This window comes from Pelmatolapia mariae, linkage group LG9, assembly GCF_036321145.2.
Source record: "Pelmatolapia mariae isolate MD_Pm_ZW linkage group LG9, Pm_UMD_F_2, whole genome shotgun sequence".
Taxonomy (NCBI): domain Eukaryota; kingdom Metazoa; phylum Chordata; class Actinopteri; order Cichliformes; family Cichlidae; genus Pelmatolapia; species Pelmatolapia mariae.
The window spans coordinates 24,951,080-24,968,308 of NC_086235.1; the positions used below are offsets into that span (position 1 = coordinate 24,951,080).

Consider the following 17,229-nt stretch of genomic DNA (forward strand, 5'->3'; position numbering starts at 1 on the left):
CTTTAACAATAAAGACGTGCTAGAACCAAAGGGTGCAGATAGCGAGTTTTAAAAGATAACGCACAGGATCAAAGGGGGAGAGGGTAAAAACCCACTGCCTCCTGAAATACAGATCAGCAAGTCAAGCTGGCAGCAGACGACACAAAACGCTCTCTGGAGGAGGCAGCGACTGTGGAGCAGGCTGACAGACCGGCAGACAGGAAGCTCCCGGGGTCCCACAACAAGATGTTGCGCGTCATAGTGGAGCGGGATATCCCCATGTCAGTGACACTGCCCATCGAGGTGCAGCCCGACCCAGCAAACCAACCCTTCCCTTTCCTGGACACCACACTTGCTGATCTGGGCATCCAAGAGTGAGTCTCACTCCGTATGAGGAAGTGTTTTTATTTTGGTTTTTTTTTTTAAGAAGCAATCTAAGGAATATTTATTCATGTGTGTGTGTGTATATTCAGGTCAGAGGTGAAGGAGAGGGTGGTTTGGGTTGACACCAAGAAGACACAGGTGAAAAACAAAGCAGGGAAGCTGAAGGAGAAAGAGATCACTATCCTAGAGGTACAGCTGTGAGATCCAACTGCAGGGATGTGGTCAGATGGCAGTCTGTGGAAATCAGGTGACAGTGAGAGCAACTTGATTTTCCTGTTTTCTCCTTCAGGTACGCGTGAAAGCCCAGAAGCCAGGAGACAAACAGCTCCAGGAGGTCCTGTACAGCACTGAGGCCCACACTGACCGCTCCTTCTGCCGCACTGGAATGGATATCCTGCCCTGGAAACAGACGTGTGCAGGTCTGGAAGCAGTTTAAATCTCACACTTTTGATCTGTGAGGCTCTTAATCTTACTTCTGCTGCCGTTCAAGTTGGCTCAGGCTTTCTTGATTCTGATTTTTCTTTGCTATGTCACTGTTAGCTCTTCATTGCCATGCCCCCCAAAAAAGCCACTCTCCCTGCAGTGCGCAGCGACCTCTCAGATAACGGGTGACTTGTCAGACTTATGTGGATCACAGTGGTGTGCCACAGCCTGAGGCAATGACATAAAAATCGTACCAAACATTACGTCAGCATCCAAATAAAACCTCATTCCTCAGTGCTGTCAGGAATCAGGTCCACTTTTCAAAATGACAATTATTCATTTACTCTTGTAGGAGCAGAATTAAAAGCCCTCAGAGCCTCTGACGATATGTGGAACTTATGTCTCAGACATGAGTTTTCCAGTTAAAATGCCACATGGGCTCAAAAAGATTCTTCTGTGTGTTTCTGTGTTTGCATCAGGGGAAAATGGACTGACACCCATGCAGATGACTATGGCGCTGGACACTGAAAACAAGCTGCCGGGCTTTACTCAGGCTCAGGGACAACGGGAGATCTGAGGAGCAACACAATGAGTACAACTGAAATTGAACAAACTTACCTTTTTTTTGTAAGAAAGTTTTAACATGAATGCTCCAACTGTCCACAGCAAAGCTTATTATGACAAGACTAGTTTTATTTAGTGATAAATACTTCTGAACTGACATTGCATAACTTGTTAGAATTACATTGCTGAAGCATTTGTAAAAAGCTTCTGTCCTTGTTAATTTGTGTTTTGTGATAGGTTTTTGGGCTCTGTAAGGTCACAGGTTGTATTTCTGAGCATCAGCAGAGTACTAAAGGTAAAGTAACTGTTTTCAAAACTAATAACTCAGCATGTGTACAAACATTAAGAAATCTCTGAATAAGGCAGTTCAAAGGAGCAAGAACACACATGTTTCTCCACAGGTTAAATTGACTGATTTATAGTAAAGCAGGAAATCAAAATACAAAACACAGGATGGTGAACCGGAACTCCTAACATAAGAAAATGTAAACACGGCATGCATGTTAGTAAATAAATTAAAAAGAAGAGCTGCTGAATGTAATAATAACTTTTGAAGAATCGCTGAAGTGCTGCACTCATTCAGCTGAAACATGACACACAACTGTCCCATTTTCCACCTACAGTATAATTTTTCTGGTTGTTGAGTGGAAGGATGTATCTGTGTGTGTGGGCTATGAGGCACTGATGGCTGCGCTGAGACTATCCCTCTGCTCTGCAGGAAGTGAGGTCACAGCTGCTTGGAACTCAGCACTGTGGTTCTGGGCAAACTTTTGCATGAGTGCTACTGAAATGTTCTGGCTTTCTGTGGAGGAGAAACAAACAGAGTTAGAGGTCAACACTGGAGACAGATCACTACAAAAGAACCAAATACTGATGAGAGTTATGTGCAGGATGCTAAGAGACATCAGATGTGAAGCTCTGAGTCACGAGGGTTCATTCGAGGGAATTTTTACATGCAATCTGATACGCTATTCTGCATATTCTGCAGAAATCTTCACCTTTATCAACATCCTTGTTGCCTAGGACATGACTGGAAGCAGCAACTATGGGTTTCATTAAATTCACTACCTGAAAGAGATAAAAAATAAATAAATAAACTTAAGAAAAAAAAGTCTAATTCAAATATTTTTTTACATTTAGGGACAAAATGCACAATGTGAAGAAATTCAAGATTTACATCAGAGCATGTCAAAGCTTCTGCATGTGTTGGATTGTAAGAATAAATGATTTAACATTTAATAAAAGAAATGATTAGTCGGAAGTTTTTCCTTTCAAAGCATCTTTCTAACCATGTGAACAGCTGCTCTTTAATAATCAATGTAAATCAAAGACTTCTTTCAACACAAAATAAATGTAAGGAAACACAGTTTCCTGTGCAACATCCATTTCCACAATTGACAACGAGCTCGGACCACAGTGATCTAAACTCATCCTCTACATTGGAAATGTAAACAGATGTAAATGTGGTTTTGACTGTACCAGAGCAGGGCTGTGTGTGTAGAGCATAGCCAGGCAGCTGAACACTGTATTGTTCTCTTCTTGGTCCTCTTTGAGCGGGAGACGAGCCACCAAAGCTGGCAACACCTGTCAGTGAACACAGAGTCATTTGCTTGAAATTCTGAAAACATTTTGCAGCACTGTTGCAGTCAGCTTCCTGCTTGTGAAAATATGTTGTAGTTAAGTTTAGCTGAAGAAGCGAGAACCACCAGCTGAAATATTTAATATAACAAACCTGTTCCAGAGGGACAGCATCCACATTGCTCATGATCATCCTGCAGAGGGCAGCACACAGGTTATCAATTACCCTGAGGTCAGATTCCTTGGACAGCAGGTTGGAAAACACAGACAGCATCATGGGATAGTCTCTGAGACAGACTTTGCTAAGGACTGCGATGGATTTAATTTAGTCTGAAAAAACAAAATAAAATGTGTACTGCCAAACACAACAATTATTCCAAACAGAAGCATACACAGTTAAGAAGGATACGATACAACGATGGGTCCAGCTGCCTGAGCCAGGCATCCCAGTCCAAACACGCTGTTGTTCCGAACCTCAGGGTCACTGTCCTTCGCTCCAGCTACCAGTACAGGAAGCAAGCGATTGGACAGGCGGCCTGCCACTCCCCGCCCCCCAGACACGCTCATGAGAGCATGGAGGATTTCTGCAATGGTGCCCACAGAGAAGGACCGGTCTGCCACCGTGCACGAGGATTTCTATGAAATTCAGTAAATAAATATGATTTATTAGGGTGACTCTTCCCAAAGGATTTCAAACCAGATTAAAAATATTTCCCTGTGCTTAGCAAAATCAATCAGTTCAAGAGTGACAGATACATTAAGTGATATTTACACTATGGAAAGGTTTTCTTTCTCTATTGATCCTAAACTGTGGGATATTTGGGTCAACTATGTTAAACCTATAAAATTGAATTTTTGGAAGTCTTTGTTAAATGACAGTGTGACTTTATTTATGTTCTCTTTTAAATATTTTTTCTTATTTATTTATAAGTTGAGATCTGTAACATCTAAAGATGGCAGAGGATAACACATTGTACTAGTTCTGTTACTTGCTTTGTAATAAACTGCTATCTGAAAAAAAAGAAAAGGGTGCTGGAGTATAAAGTGCTCCTGTCAAACGCCTAAATGTGTCAGTGCATTCAGACTCACGGCTTTGTTCATGATGAAAGGCAACAGGTCATTGAGGAAAGGGAAAAAGTTGTCTGCAGGAACAGAGGCGGCCACCAAGGGGATTCCCTCCCCTGCAAACTCCTGGAGCATGGCATCATACTCTGCCTGAAACACACAGCACATCAACAGGAATAATCAATACGGAAAGCAAACATTGGACAAAAAAATAAGAGGCAAAAAAGACATAAAAACTTCACAGACTCATATTGTTACTTTTGGCTGCATTGTATTTAAAAGTGGGCCACAGAAAACACTAAAGCTCTTGGATCAGGACAGATATTTTCACAGCCAAAATTCAGCATTGTGTTGATCCAGTTTACTGTTTGATTTGCAGCACCTGTTGGTCTTCATCATCAACTTCATCACCACCACTGTCCTGACACGGGGTCTGAGCGGGCAGAGAAAACAAACGGAAAAAAAATGTGGAAGGCTTTTAAAGCACAATTCATTCTAAGCAAAGCAATCTGTGACAAATGAGTTTTAGCAAATAAACCCATCCATCACCCACACCCTCACCTTTTTCTTGAGCACATCGCGGATGGCATGGCTGATCTCCTTCAGGCGTGAAGGGTTTTTGAAAACCTCCTCTTTGCAGGACTTGATGACACTATTCATGCTTTCCAAGACACCCATCACAACATGACGCTCGGGCTCTGTTCGCACCGTTTCCAAAAAGCAGGGAACCACTATATCCAACAACTTCAACAGGGCTGAGTGTGGGACAAAAGATGTGCAGAAACATTGAAGAAGTTAAAATGTATGAAAAGCAACAGCGCTGATTCCTGTTATACACTAAAGGCACATTTCTGAGTTGAAACTGGATACAATTTTCCAGGATATAAAATCTATATGCAACTTTCTATCTCTGTTTAGAAACTTGTCTGATCCGCCTTGGTTTTGTTACTGAATCTAGAGCAGACAATACTACTGCCTAAATCAGCATGCTGGTATCCTGTATTACCCTGGTGGTTGGCCTCAGTGGGATTCTCCTTCCACACTTTGTGCTGAGCTCGGCAAAACTGCCCCATGGCTCCAAACGCTGCCCGGCGAACATCCTCATGGGGAAACTGGGGAGAAAAGTACGAGAGAATACTACAGCTTACTGGGTGGGGCTGCCAGACAGACAGACGTGACAGGTTCAATGCAAGTATGACCCTCCTGAAGTTAAAGGAAGACAAAGTATGAGGGACCCTGGCATTATGGCAGAACCAACAAGGACTGACCCCTAAAAAAAAGGGATACTGTAATGCCAGTCCTTGAGGCCAATTAGTAAATTATTCCTGCTATCCATTATTGCCTTGGTCAGTAGCAGGTCATTGAGGTTAGAGGAAACACCAAAAAAAAGCCTCTAGTAGGGGTTAAGGTCAAAAACTTGTTGTTATGAAAAGACCAATGAACCACCATATCACTTCTATATCACAAAAGAACAAGTGTGTTAAACTAAGATATTTTTGCCACAGCAGTACCAACATATCTTCTGAAAAAGTAAGGTATTAATAAAATGATACAGGCACAACACCTAGCAGGAAAACATTTGATCACCTTGCCAAAGCATAAATGTGTTTTTTTGTTTTTTTTTTAAGGAAAGGGTCTTTAATGTTTATTAGCCACAACTTACAGTCTCTTACAATATATTTAGCAGTAGTCTATATACTCTTGGAAGCTTGTTTTAGCTGCCTCACCTTTGTTAAAGCTTATGAAGGAAAATAGTAAAACATTTTTATATCTGTGAAAATAGCTTTTAAAACTGACCAAAGATAACAATATAAGGCAGGATTCAAATCAACATTATCAATTAACCTACAGACAGTCATTTATAACTAGATGCACAATTACAGACCACAAAGTGCCCTTCACAGCACATTAAACGAGAGGGATATTTGGTCAACCAGCCAAACGGAGCCACTTACATCTCTCATCTCATAAACCTGCTGGAAGCTGGACTCCAGGAAGGGCTGGAAGGCAACACTGTCAGGGGAAACCACAGCAACAAGAGCAAAAATTACACACACGTTCACATCTAAAATGTCTCGCATGGGACAAGTTTTAGAACACTTCCTAATTTTTTATTCTTATTAATTACATTTATCCATGTATGTTAATCTCTGTAAAATTCCCATCACTGAAGGTTTAAAAAAAAAAAAAAGAAGTTACAAAGTTTTACCCAGCATTGAAGGCAATCTCTCCTAGTGCCTCGCAGGCATCCTCCTTTTCGTCAATGTAGGCATTCTCCACACTGAACCTAAGACATGGACACATTGGGGTTTCGGTGTGAGTATTTGGATGAACATGAACTACGTGTGTGTGCATGTATGTGAGCCTTACCCAGTCACATCATGGACATCTGTCCCTTTGTCATCTTCCAAAAAATCCTCTGTATCTTTTTCCTCATTTTCGTCGTCATCATCATCATCGTCCAGCAGAACAAACGTCTTGTCCTCCTCAAGGTGTGCCTGAAAACAACAAAATAGGAGGTGGGAAATTGAAACACTCGTTTTAATTGAGAATATTTCAAACACAAGCGCTACAATAATAGTTTCTACCGTGACGCCTTCACTGGACTTCAGGGCATACAGCATTACAGTTGTTATGGCAGTGAGGTGAGGAGTCAGGCAGTCAGGGGTGACTATGGATACAGCAGAGTAGAGGCTGTACCTGAAAGATGGAGCGACAGGGAGGTGAAGGACAACCAACAGGTAAGCTGGAGCTTTTCTGTACTACTATTTATGAAGACCACAACAACACAATAATAAAGCTCTGACAGCAGGGAGAGATCTTTTAGCTGGGAATGAAATGAGGACTAGTTAAAAATGCGTTCTGAATCACAACGTTGAATTCTTGAATGTTTGCTTTGTTCAATAAAGAATTGTAACATACGTGCAGCGTCTTAGGTCAGGGTCATCAATGGTGTCGGTGAGGTTGAGGCCCAGTTGAACACACTCAGCAGCAAGAGGACTGAAGACATCTTTGCCAATGGTGCGGGCCAGAACAGAGAGAGTATCTGACAGCAACAATAAAACAGTGAGACAAAGCCTATAGAAACTACCAGGGACTGTGTGGTTAAAATGTTTCCAGGTCTCAAAAGAAAATGTTTTAGTTTAGAGACAACTTTGAAGTTTACCAACCCAAAGACTGAGTTTGTAGAGACCTCATTTCCTCTGTGGTGGTGGTCAGGAAGCCCTTCAAACTTTCAATAACTGGGGTGAAGTAGGGAACCAGCAGCTCCTTGGCAGCATTTGCTGTTAAAGTCATTTGAAGTAGTTGAGAGATTAGGTTAGTTTTCATTTAAGAGATAAGATTTAATGTCATAATAGCTTGTCTTTCTATTTTTCTGTATTTGACACTGGAATAACAAATAATTAAGGATGTTTATTGAACTATTATCTTACACAGTCAGCCAGAAAACTACAACTCCTTTTTTTTTTTTACTGGTTAATGTATAAAACCCTGACATTCTGTTACCTATGGCACCGATAGCAGACACCGCCAGTTCTTTTATCTTGGGGTTATCAGTGTTGTTCAGAGCAGAAAGCATCGTCTCCATCAGAGTGGGCAGATAGGGCTCAATATCAGCTCCTGTTTGTAAAACCAAAATGAGAGATGATGAAAAGAAGGTGACTTTTTGTTTTGTTTAACAATAGTTTTTGGTTTGCAGAAAATTTTGGTAATTTCTCCCCTTGCAGGGAAGTTGTGTGAGTTTTACTGTGTTTGTCTCTGGGGAGATCTTTTCTAGTTTACCTAGGTTCTCCATGAAGTTCTCTAGGGCGTAAAACGCTTTCGTGACGTGGCCAATCTTGGCCTGGTTCAACGATGAAAGGTATCCCAGCAACAAAGGCATCAATTCTGAACAATACGTGCTCACTTCAGGCTGGAAAGCAAAGAAGGAAAATTTAGAAAAAGAGACTGAGAATAGTTCTTCGTTTTATTGTGGAAAAAACTATACACATTCATATAGATCAGGGGCCCGTTCTTCGTACCTCGCTAAGTAAGTTAGCCGGATTTGAATGTTGACGATTTCACGTGATCTTGGATCGTTCGGTTCTCCGAAGCTCATCTGGGACTTGCTGTCATAGCAACAGATCCGTAAGCGTAAACCTGCTCGGGAGCAGGTTTACTTTATGTAAACAGGATTAGATCGCGGCCACTCAGGTATGTCCGCTGCAGTTATATGAAAGCAACAGCGATATTTCGCCACTGTTTTACCATAAATAAATATTATCAATGTGACTAAATATAATGCAGCATTTGATGCTTTTATTGATTTCATACAGATACATACAGGTCATTTCCGAAAAAAAGGGAAATGTACTATTAATCATTCTATGTCATGTATTTGATTATTTCAGATGTAATTCATATTTTAGGGTAGTATAAGTAAATTACTTCGTGTAATCAAGATGAGAGACCACGGCTATAAAAGCGAAGGTGGATTTGGGAAGTCTGTCGCAGCCATGTCCTGTCCGTTTGTACGCGAGCAACCCATTGCGGAAGGTGCAAGATTGATAAGGAGAGTTTTCACCCCTTGCATGGGAACAGGTAAAAGTGATGGAGTGTTATGTAAAACTACACACAAAAAAACCCACAATGTCAATAAATGTCACGGTACAAAAAGCCGGGGTGTGACGAGGGGGTGCAGGACCACCCTGTCTTTATTTGCTCTGCCCTTTTCTTGGTTGCTGTTATAAACAAACAAACAGATTATTGCAGGGTCTCTTTTCAGGTGACTAAAAGCAATATAAGTGATAAATATTACCATTCTGTAGAATATTCTTATATTTCACTTTTACTTGTTCCATGTTCTAGTGGGTCCTGTTGTGGGTCTAATGTGAAAGAGGATATGATGTAATATAATATAATGTGGTATAATATAATATCACATGATATAATGTAATATCATGGATCACTTACGAGTTTAATTTGTCAGCAACTTTCTGCCACCCCTCTCTCCTTGCTTTTGCAGCCTTTGCAGTGTTCCCCTGCGTTTTAATTAAACTCTGAAACTCCTGAAATCCCTCAATCAAGAGTTCTTGCTCTGCTGCCGTAAAATACTGAGCGCGCTCCTTCGACATCTTCGCCGACCAATCACAGGGTTGCCGATCAATGTTTCTACTATCGATGCGTAGCCCCTTTTAAGCCACCCAGTGATCTCAGATTACTTCATCCAGCTATACTAATCGTCAACAACAGGTGTGTTCGGAGAACCGGATTAGCGAGCTCAAGGTTAGCGCGATGATTTGATCTTGGATGTGTCATTTGATCTTGGATGTAGTAAGCGAGGTACGAAGAACGGGCCCCTGGTTTGAGATAAGTGACACTTTAAGTACATCCTATAGCATGCAACATCTTATGATAACTTCTGTCCATTCCTTCACACACAGTTCCCGTTGTAAATAAGGTCTAAAGTGAGCATACTGTGTCACAAATAGAATAAAAATTACAAGCACTTCATTCCAGGTATAAACCCCAAAGAACCAGATTTTAAAGGCTTGAAAACCAAAAATAAACAGAAAAACAGCTTTTCCCACTGAGGTGTGTCCTGACTCACCTGTAAATGTTCAGAGAATTGTCCAAGGGCAAAAAGGCCTGCACTGCGCACCACCTCACTGCTGTCTGAAAGACTCTGACATACTGTTTGCAGCACTGATTTTAACATCCTACCACACAGATACACAAACAATGTTTAGACATTGTCAAAATCAAACTGCATGTATAGATTTGAACACATATCAACAACATATATACACTTATTTCATGTCAAGCGTTCGTACTTTGTGCGTATGTGGTCTGCACACCCTTCAGCCAGCACAGCAAGACACATGAGGCCTCCCTTCCTCTGATATGGATTTTCACTGGCAAGGCAGGTCTGAGTAAGGGGCATCTATTACAAGCAACAAAACAAAACAATTTAACACACTACCAGAAAGCAGATACAACAGCCAGGGATCAGAGTTATTCCAAATCTATATGACCTACCAGTTGTTGGAACAGTTTCTCTGGAGGCATATGAAGAGCCATAGTGTCAATAATCTGAAACCAGACAAAAGAACAAGTCAAATCTTATTGAAAATTACTTTAAGCTCCTGCAAAGTGAACTTCTTTGATAAAAAAAACAAAAAAGCACAATTTATATCAAAATAGTTAAACACCTGAGCAGCACAGTGTTTGGGACTTTCATTATCTGTTCCATCTCCACTGTCGTCCTCTTCATCTTCTGGGTCCTGCTCACCAGGAGGTGGAGCTGCAGTCAGTATAGGGAAAATGGCCTGCAGGATTGGGTTCAGGAGCTTCTGCTTCAGCACCGTCTGTGAAGATTAGAAAAATATATTATTTCAAGTTTCGCATCAAACTTTTATATTTTGTACATTTTAAAGCTATGTGATACTCCACCAATAAGTATCCAATAAAAACCAAACCAGTTCCCAGCTGCTGGGAGTACAAGGAGTATCCATTATGTAAATCCACTTTTATTCAGTTAAGTGTCACAAGAGATTGCGCTTTGTTTTTACGGTCAGTTTAATTCATTTTGCATAGCTAGTCACCAAAAGCATTCCCAGAAAACACTCATTTATTCATTTCAATCTAATAGAAAAAAAAATCTTGTAGACAAACCGTCTCTTCATAGAAAGTCCAAAAGCAGATGACCTATACTTATGACATATATAATTTTGTCAAGTCACAGCTTAGTATTTTTAAATATCCTCTAAATTATATAAACTATCATGACTGAACTGCACATAATAAAATGTGTGAGAACAGTGTTAACTTTAACATGTGAATTTTGAATGTTTTCGCTGCTTTTTTTAGGATGGCTATCGGTGGTAAATATAACGTTTTTACATCCACAAGATTCAAGCTGTTTGTTTCCAATGTAAATTGTGGTTTTGGAGTACATGCTGCTAAGAGAATCTCCAATATATTTGTGTGTAGACTACTAAGTGAATTCTGGACACTGAAGGTTTTTCAACTTGATGACTGCACTCTATGAAGCTGCATTTGTGTTTGTTTGCTCTGTTGCTGAAAGGGTCAGCTCTGGAGGATACTCCAAGTTCAAGAGTAATATTTTGGTGTCAAGAAAAGACAAGACAGGCAGTCATGTCTTTTGAACAATAACAGACCCATAAGATTCTCATATGCTCTACAACTAAACATACACACACATAAGGCAGATGTTAAAAGAGCTGGTGGATGACTCACCTTACTCTTCAACTTGATGAGGAAGGTGACGCAAGAGAGCGCTTTCACTCGCAGAGAGTCACTCAGATTGGTGTCACTGCCGACCTAACACAAGCACAAAGCACATGTTGTTAAAATTCACTTGTAAAACCCTCTGAGCATTCAGGTACCAAACATCACTTGTCAGCTTAGAAAAATAAATAAAATTTAGAATATCAAACGGAATTCACACATTCAGGTCGTACCTCCAAGAAGAAGCGGACGACGTCAGCAACATGTGGGACGATAATGGACACCTCACTCTCCATGAGCTCATTAAACACCTCCATGGCCTCACTGGCTTGGTTCTGTGAAGGGAGAGACAGAAGTAATAATTTAGTAGGTATTTATCAACACATTAGGTACAAAAGCATTTGCTAGAATTTACCTCATCAGCCTTGATGAGGCATTTCAGGGCAACAATCAGATTTGGGAGGATGGAACGCATCAGGTGCTATAAGAGAGCAAGATGTTATTGAGTTGTGACAAAATACTTCTAGATTTTTGAAAATTACAAGATTTGAAATATAATTCAGGTCTTATTTCAACTTAAGTTGTAACGCGTCACATGCAGTGCAATTATAAACAAATCTCCTGTGGAATAGTTTCAATGTCTGCACATTGCCTGAAATGTTGTTGTTTTGCCTCACCATCTCTTCTGTGCCAGTGAATGCTGTTATGGCTGTGAGGGTGAGGATGCAATAGTACAGAGCTGTAGGGTTGTTGTGGTCTTCCAGCACACTACGAAGCAGCTGCAGCAGCTGGCAGTAGTGGGGCTTGAAAGGCTCAGGGTTGGATTCGATCACCTTGTTCAGCAGCAGGAGACCAACCTGGCAAATAAATTACAATATTTCTAGTAACTAAACTATGCACAAATTATAATATAATATGAGACTTTAACCCAAGTGTTTCAAACATAAGACCTGAGAACCAGAAATGGCCAGCAAAGACTCTAGTACAGTCTATCAGACAGCTTGAAGCTGTCTGATGGAAAAATGTAAAGGGGGGTATAAACTTTGCACTTTTAACTGTATGTTTTTTAAGTTTTCTAACCTTTACAACTGATACAGAAATTGGCCTGTTTGGAAATCTGTTTTTTGTTTGTTTAAACACAGGGTAAAGAGCAGGGAAAAACAAAAAACAAACACTATATTTTCTGTGAATTAACAAAAACTTACTGAACAGTCTGGGCAATGAGCTACCATTTTTTTACACATTTACTTCTTACAAATTAAGCCCAATGAGCTATACTGGCAATTGTCTTTCATTAACCTCTTAAGCCCCACGCCCCCGGCATTGGGGGCAAAAAGGAGGAGATCACGTTTAATCGGTTATAACGCCGGTTGAGAAATATAAATCCAGTCATGTGTGGTATCCACAGAAACCTCAGAATCTCAGCTAAAATGTCATATAAACTATTTCTACAACCACCAAACACACCGAAAACAAGCCGCGATTAAACGAGCAGTTACGTAAATGCACAGAAGTCCGCTAAACACACAAAACCGAACCAGAAATTCTTCAGACTTCATGTAACCGGTTAAAAATAGGCTGGTTAGCTTCCAGGGCTATCACTGACTCCACACACCAAGTTTCACCACGATCAGACTAAAATTCACTGAATTAGCCGCAAAAGAAGACCACAAAAACACACAGCGGCGCAAATGCACTAAGATATAAATTGGCTTACCGTCCCGATTTCCTCTGTTATTTTCGCCGGTAGCCGGTAGCCACGTGATAGCCGGTAGTTACCATGCCAACCTAGCGCATCAGAGCCGTTTTCTGTCAACAACCTCCATTTTAGACCCACCTACAGACACGTGACTGGACAGACGCCACATGCAATAAATTTGGACACGCGTGGGTTTTGGCTTTACAACGTCTGATTGGTTGAAGTGACGTGAACGTGGCATCGTTACTTTGAATCTATTGGCTAAAACGATTAAAAAGAGGTGTCAATCATGCAAATTGACCAAAAGAAACCAAAGTTACAGCCCCTCAGAGTTTAAAGGGCCAGAGGCCAATGAATTGCTCTATGCGCACGGCAGAAAAGGGCCATTACCATGTAAATGTGTGGTTAATTCTTCAAAAATATATTTTTAAAAAAAGCATTTTTAGGCCTGTTAATAAAATTTATTAATTTCTGCTCTTTAATACCTAAAAAAATAAACTGGCATGGTGTCCAATTGTGTGCCAAAATTGGACATTTTTGTACAACGTCTGGATATTCATGTATTGACAGGGCTGTAGTTTTTCACTGTTTTACTTTAGAAACACAAATCTTTGCACAGATTATGCTTATATGTTGGTTACTGGATTTCTGGAACCAAATATGAGCTGAGGCATATTTTTTAAAGGGTTATATGCTAAAAATTACAAAAAAAATTAGGCGAGAATAAAATCTACTTATTTTTTCTGTGTTCCAGTCTCATTAACTTTGACACAGTAATATCTGCTTTAATATTTACACCTCTGATTAAATGTCCCAAGTGTTAGCTTCATTTTGATACCAAGATTGTAAGGACAGAGTTTGTAATTGCAGAGAAATAATCAATTTAATTTAGGCATTGCATTTTCGAGCAGGAAGCTCAGAAATCCCCTTGGGGCTTAAGAGGTTAAGTAAAGCAGCATTTGTTATTATCATGTAGAAAACCTGAGACCTACAGTTAAAACTGCACTTCTTTTTCTTATGTTAAGCTATATTACAGATTAAATGTGTAGTTAAACTTTCACTTTCACTTAAAACCAAAGTCAGCTTTATGTGGCCCACAATGCAAAATGTGTGTGACATCCTTGCTTTAAGCTATAGCTAACACAGGTTATGAACTCGTCCAGACATGTGCATCTATCATCATCTACACTTGTAAATACATTAAACTAATCTGAACTCATATCTGGTGCTTGATCAGGCTACCTGTCTGTCATGAGGGTTGCCGCTCTTGGTGGACTGATTGAGAAGCTGGAGCAGGGCAGGCCAACGGTCTGGTGTCTCATGTTTAACCATTACAGCGCACAGCTGGGAGAGTGAATGCTGCACCGTGTGCCTGCAAAAAAAATAAACAGAGAAACAACAGCTCATGACAGCTCAAACGTGTAGGTCTGTATCTACAGAATGGAAAACAGTAAGTGCAGCATTTTCTTACTCGGTTTCCTGCATGAAAGCCTGCAGCACCACTGCCTTCAGACTGTGTGAATAAAACACAAACATTACAGCAGAGTTTAAACTATGAAAGCTGGTAGTGTGAAAGAAAAGTAAAACTCAAACCTCTCTCTGTCATTAGGGCTGATCTTCTTCCAGTGTTTCTTCACCCTCAGCCTCAGCATCACTGCAGCTGACTGACGGATCTGCATGTTGGATGCCAAACGTTTACAAAGATGGGCATTCTTTTCACACACACACTAGAGGATAAAATAATAAAAGGTATATAGTACCTGAGGGTTTTGGGAGCCACTCATGACCGCACACAAGCCTGGAATAATAGCTGGGTCTTTGAACGCCTGTTTCAGCTGGGCTGTGGCCTAAAAGAGGACAAAAGAGATTGTCTGTGGTGGGTGCCACAAAGAAATAACAGCTCACCAACTGACTCACAACCTAAGCCTGGTTTTTAATTAAGGTACCAACTATTCAGGCAGTAAACTGCTAATATAAGAACCCAGTGGTCCTAAATATTAGTACCAGTGGTTTAATAGTTAGCTAACCAAACCTTAACAAACATCAGCTAGCTTATCTCCAGCAGCCTTTTCAAAAAGTTCCCTTATAGCCGGGCAAAGTAATGCTAACGTTAACTTTAATAAAATTATTTGTGACGTTACCTGCTGAATAATTGCATTATCAGGCTGTGTGAGCTGCGAAAGAATCTGCTCGAGCTCTTCTGTCATCTCTGTCACCCCTCAGCGCTACCAGCTTTCAGATAACCTTTTTGTGACCGTTACCGTTAGTTGACGTTGACAGACTCGTACATAAAACGAGTTGCCTCCGCGTAGTGTGCCTTCTTCCCAATGCGACACCTGCCAAATATATCACTTGGTAGTTCTAAAAGTTAGCTACAGATTTTCCTTTCGGGCAAATTCAATTTTAAAGTGCGAAACGAAAAATGAAGATCGACAGATGCCAGTATCTAAGCTCGGTCCGGTCCACGAACGGTCCAACTGCGAGCACGCGAGGCAGAACCGGCCAGGAGTTCCATGTGAGTTGCGTTAAAGGGACCAGCAGATTTCAGGATTTTTCAGTCTTACTGAAACAAACAGCGCCTTCAGGTGGTTAGGAGGTCCAATGCAACACGTTCAAATCCTCATATCTGAGAAACTGAACGGGAATTTCTGGCCTGTTTGCAGTTCGATGAAATAGAACAGGGGAAGAAAAACCCAACTTCATTCAATTTGACACCACCGGCATGAAATGACTTTCTGTTTTCTGGGAACAGAAAATCCAGTGTTTCAAAGCACTCTGTCATTTCCTGGATTTAGGTGATGTTGTCTTTTCTGCATCAGATTTATATATGAAATGTTTTTATTTAAGCAAGGGTAAAAGCAACGAAATAAATCAAACAAACAAAAACATAGCAAAATAATGCCAAGCTGAATTGGAAATGGTACATCACTGATTCATCTCAAATTGGGTGTGACAGAGGGCCCTGGCTTTTCCCACATTCACTATATTTAAAAAAAAAAAGTTTTATCATGAATCTGCACAGTCTGTATATAGGCCTGTGAATGACTCGAAAGTTATGTCATGGGAGCATTTTTGAAAATGCATCCTTGCACTAATTTGACCAGATAAGCTGTAGACTGTGAGATGCAGCTAGTGCTAAATCATCCTTTTTTATTGATATTTCTCACTGACCCACTGAATATTTACCGATGGAGAGCTTCTGAAGAGCTGAATGATGAAGGTGTGTGACGTCTTGTGTCCAGACAAAACATTTTGGCAAATGTGAGCCTGAGCAGCAATACGATTGTTGATCGGGTTTGTGAGATGGCCACTGATTTAAGAACACAGTTGTGTGAAAGAAGCAAAGACTTTATTGCATACTCTCTTGCTGTGGATGAAAGTACAGACATGAAGGACATTGCACAGCTGGCCATTTTCATCCGTGGTGTGGACTCCAATTTGCGCGTTACAGAGGAAATATTGGACATTAAATCGATGCGCGGGACAACGACAGGAAAAGACGTGTCTGTGAAGGTTAGGTTACCACACAAAGATCACTACTCTTCTCAGTGACAACAATACCTACAAACCCTTAAAGCGAGACCCCACAAGCAGCTACAAAAACAAAGTTATTGCTTGCCTTCAAGAACTTGAAAAGGACAAAATCACTGACCGCCCTATATCATCGCCTATACCCAGGGGATGCCATACCTTGCATTTACGGACTTCCTAAGATCCACAAAGAAGGTGTCCCACTCAGACCCATTGTTAGAAGCATAAACTTAGCCACTTACAACATTTCGAAACACGTTGCTACCATCTTAGCACCTCTCGTGGGGAACACCCCACATTACATCAAGAACTCCACCGACTTCACCGACAAGGTCCAGAAACTTACCCTGGATCCAGATGAAACCATGGTGTCCTTTGATGTAGTCTCTCTATTCACTTGCATACCCACCACGGAGGCAGTGGAGACGCCTACAAGAAGACAGCTCTTTGGAAGACAGAACAAACTTCACCCCCCGATCAGATTTGCACACTGTTAGACCTCTGCCTTAACACCACATATTTCAAATACAACGATGGTTTCTACAGACAAAAACAAGGCTGTGCCATGCGCTCCCTGGTGTCACCTATTGTAGCCAACCTTTACATGGAGGAAGTGGAAAGAAAGGCTCTTGGCTCTTTTAAAGGGAGAGTACACAGCCACTGGTACAGATATGTAGACGACACCTGGGTCAAAATCAAAACACAAGAAGTGGAATCCTTCACTGCGCACATTAATGCTGTGGATAAAAACATCAAGTTGACCAGAGAAGACACAA

The 17,229-nt window shown here is 40.8% G+C and overlaps 2 protein-coding genes across 2 annotated transcripts; one reads left to right on the plus strand and one right to left on the minus strand.

Annotated features, from left to right (window-relative positions):
* The first annotated feature begins 225 nt into the window (after positions 1 to 225).
* Positions 226 to 1,363, plus strand: si:ch211-196f5.2 (uncharacterized protein LOC556372 homolog). The gene is made up of 4 exons (XM_063483219.1): positions 226 to 353; positions 453 to 552; positions 653 to 782; positions 1,266 to 1,363. Exons 1-4 carry the CDS (start codon positions 226 to 228, stop codon positions 1,361 to 1,363), a joined length of 456 nt encoding a protein of 151 aa, XP_063339289.1.
* Positions 1,364 to 1,481: 118 nt separating this feature from the next.
* On the minus strand, positions 1,482 to 15,430 carry ipo4 (importin 4). Its single transcript, XM_063483397.1, has 30 exons — positions 15,064 to 15,430; positions 14,683 to 14,769; positions 14,516 to 14,595; positions 14,394 to 14,435; positions 14,165 to 14,294; positions 11,901 to 12,080; positions 11,639 to 11,704; positions 11,457 to 11,558; positions 11,233 to 11,316; positions 10,185 to 10,340; positions 10,012 to 10,065; positions 9,807 to 9,916; positions 9,584 to 9,692; positions 7,777 to 7,906; positions 7,501 to 7,614; positions 7,164 to 7,277; positions 6,916 to 7,039; positions 6,582 to 6,693; positions 6,364 to 6,491; positions 6,203 to 6,280; positions 5,949 to 6,006; positions 5,000 to 5,105; positions 4,555 to 4,748; positions 4,376 to 4,426; positions 4,018 to 4,143; positions 3,338 to 3,564; positions 3,083 to 3,215; positions 2,830 to 2,934; positions 2,349 to 2,418; positions 1,482 to 2,152 (listed from the first exon to the last, which is right to left on the minus strand). Exons 1-30 carry the CDS (start codon positions 15,127 to 15,129, stop codon positions 2,022 to 2,024), a joined length of 3,267 nt encoding a protein of 1,088 aa, XP_063339467.1. The 5' UTR covers positions 15,130 to 15,430; the 3' UTR covers positions 1,482 to 2,021.
* Between the last annotated feature and the right edge of the window lie 1,799 nt (positions 15,431 to 17,229).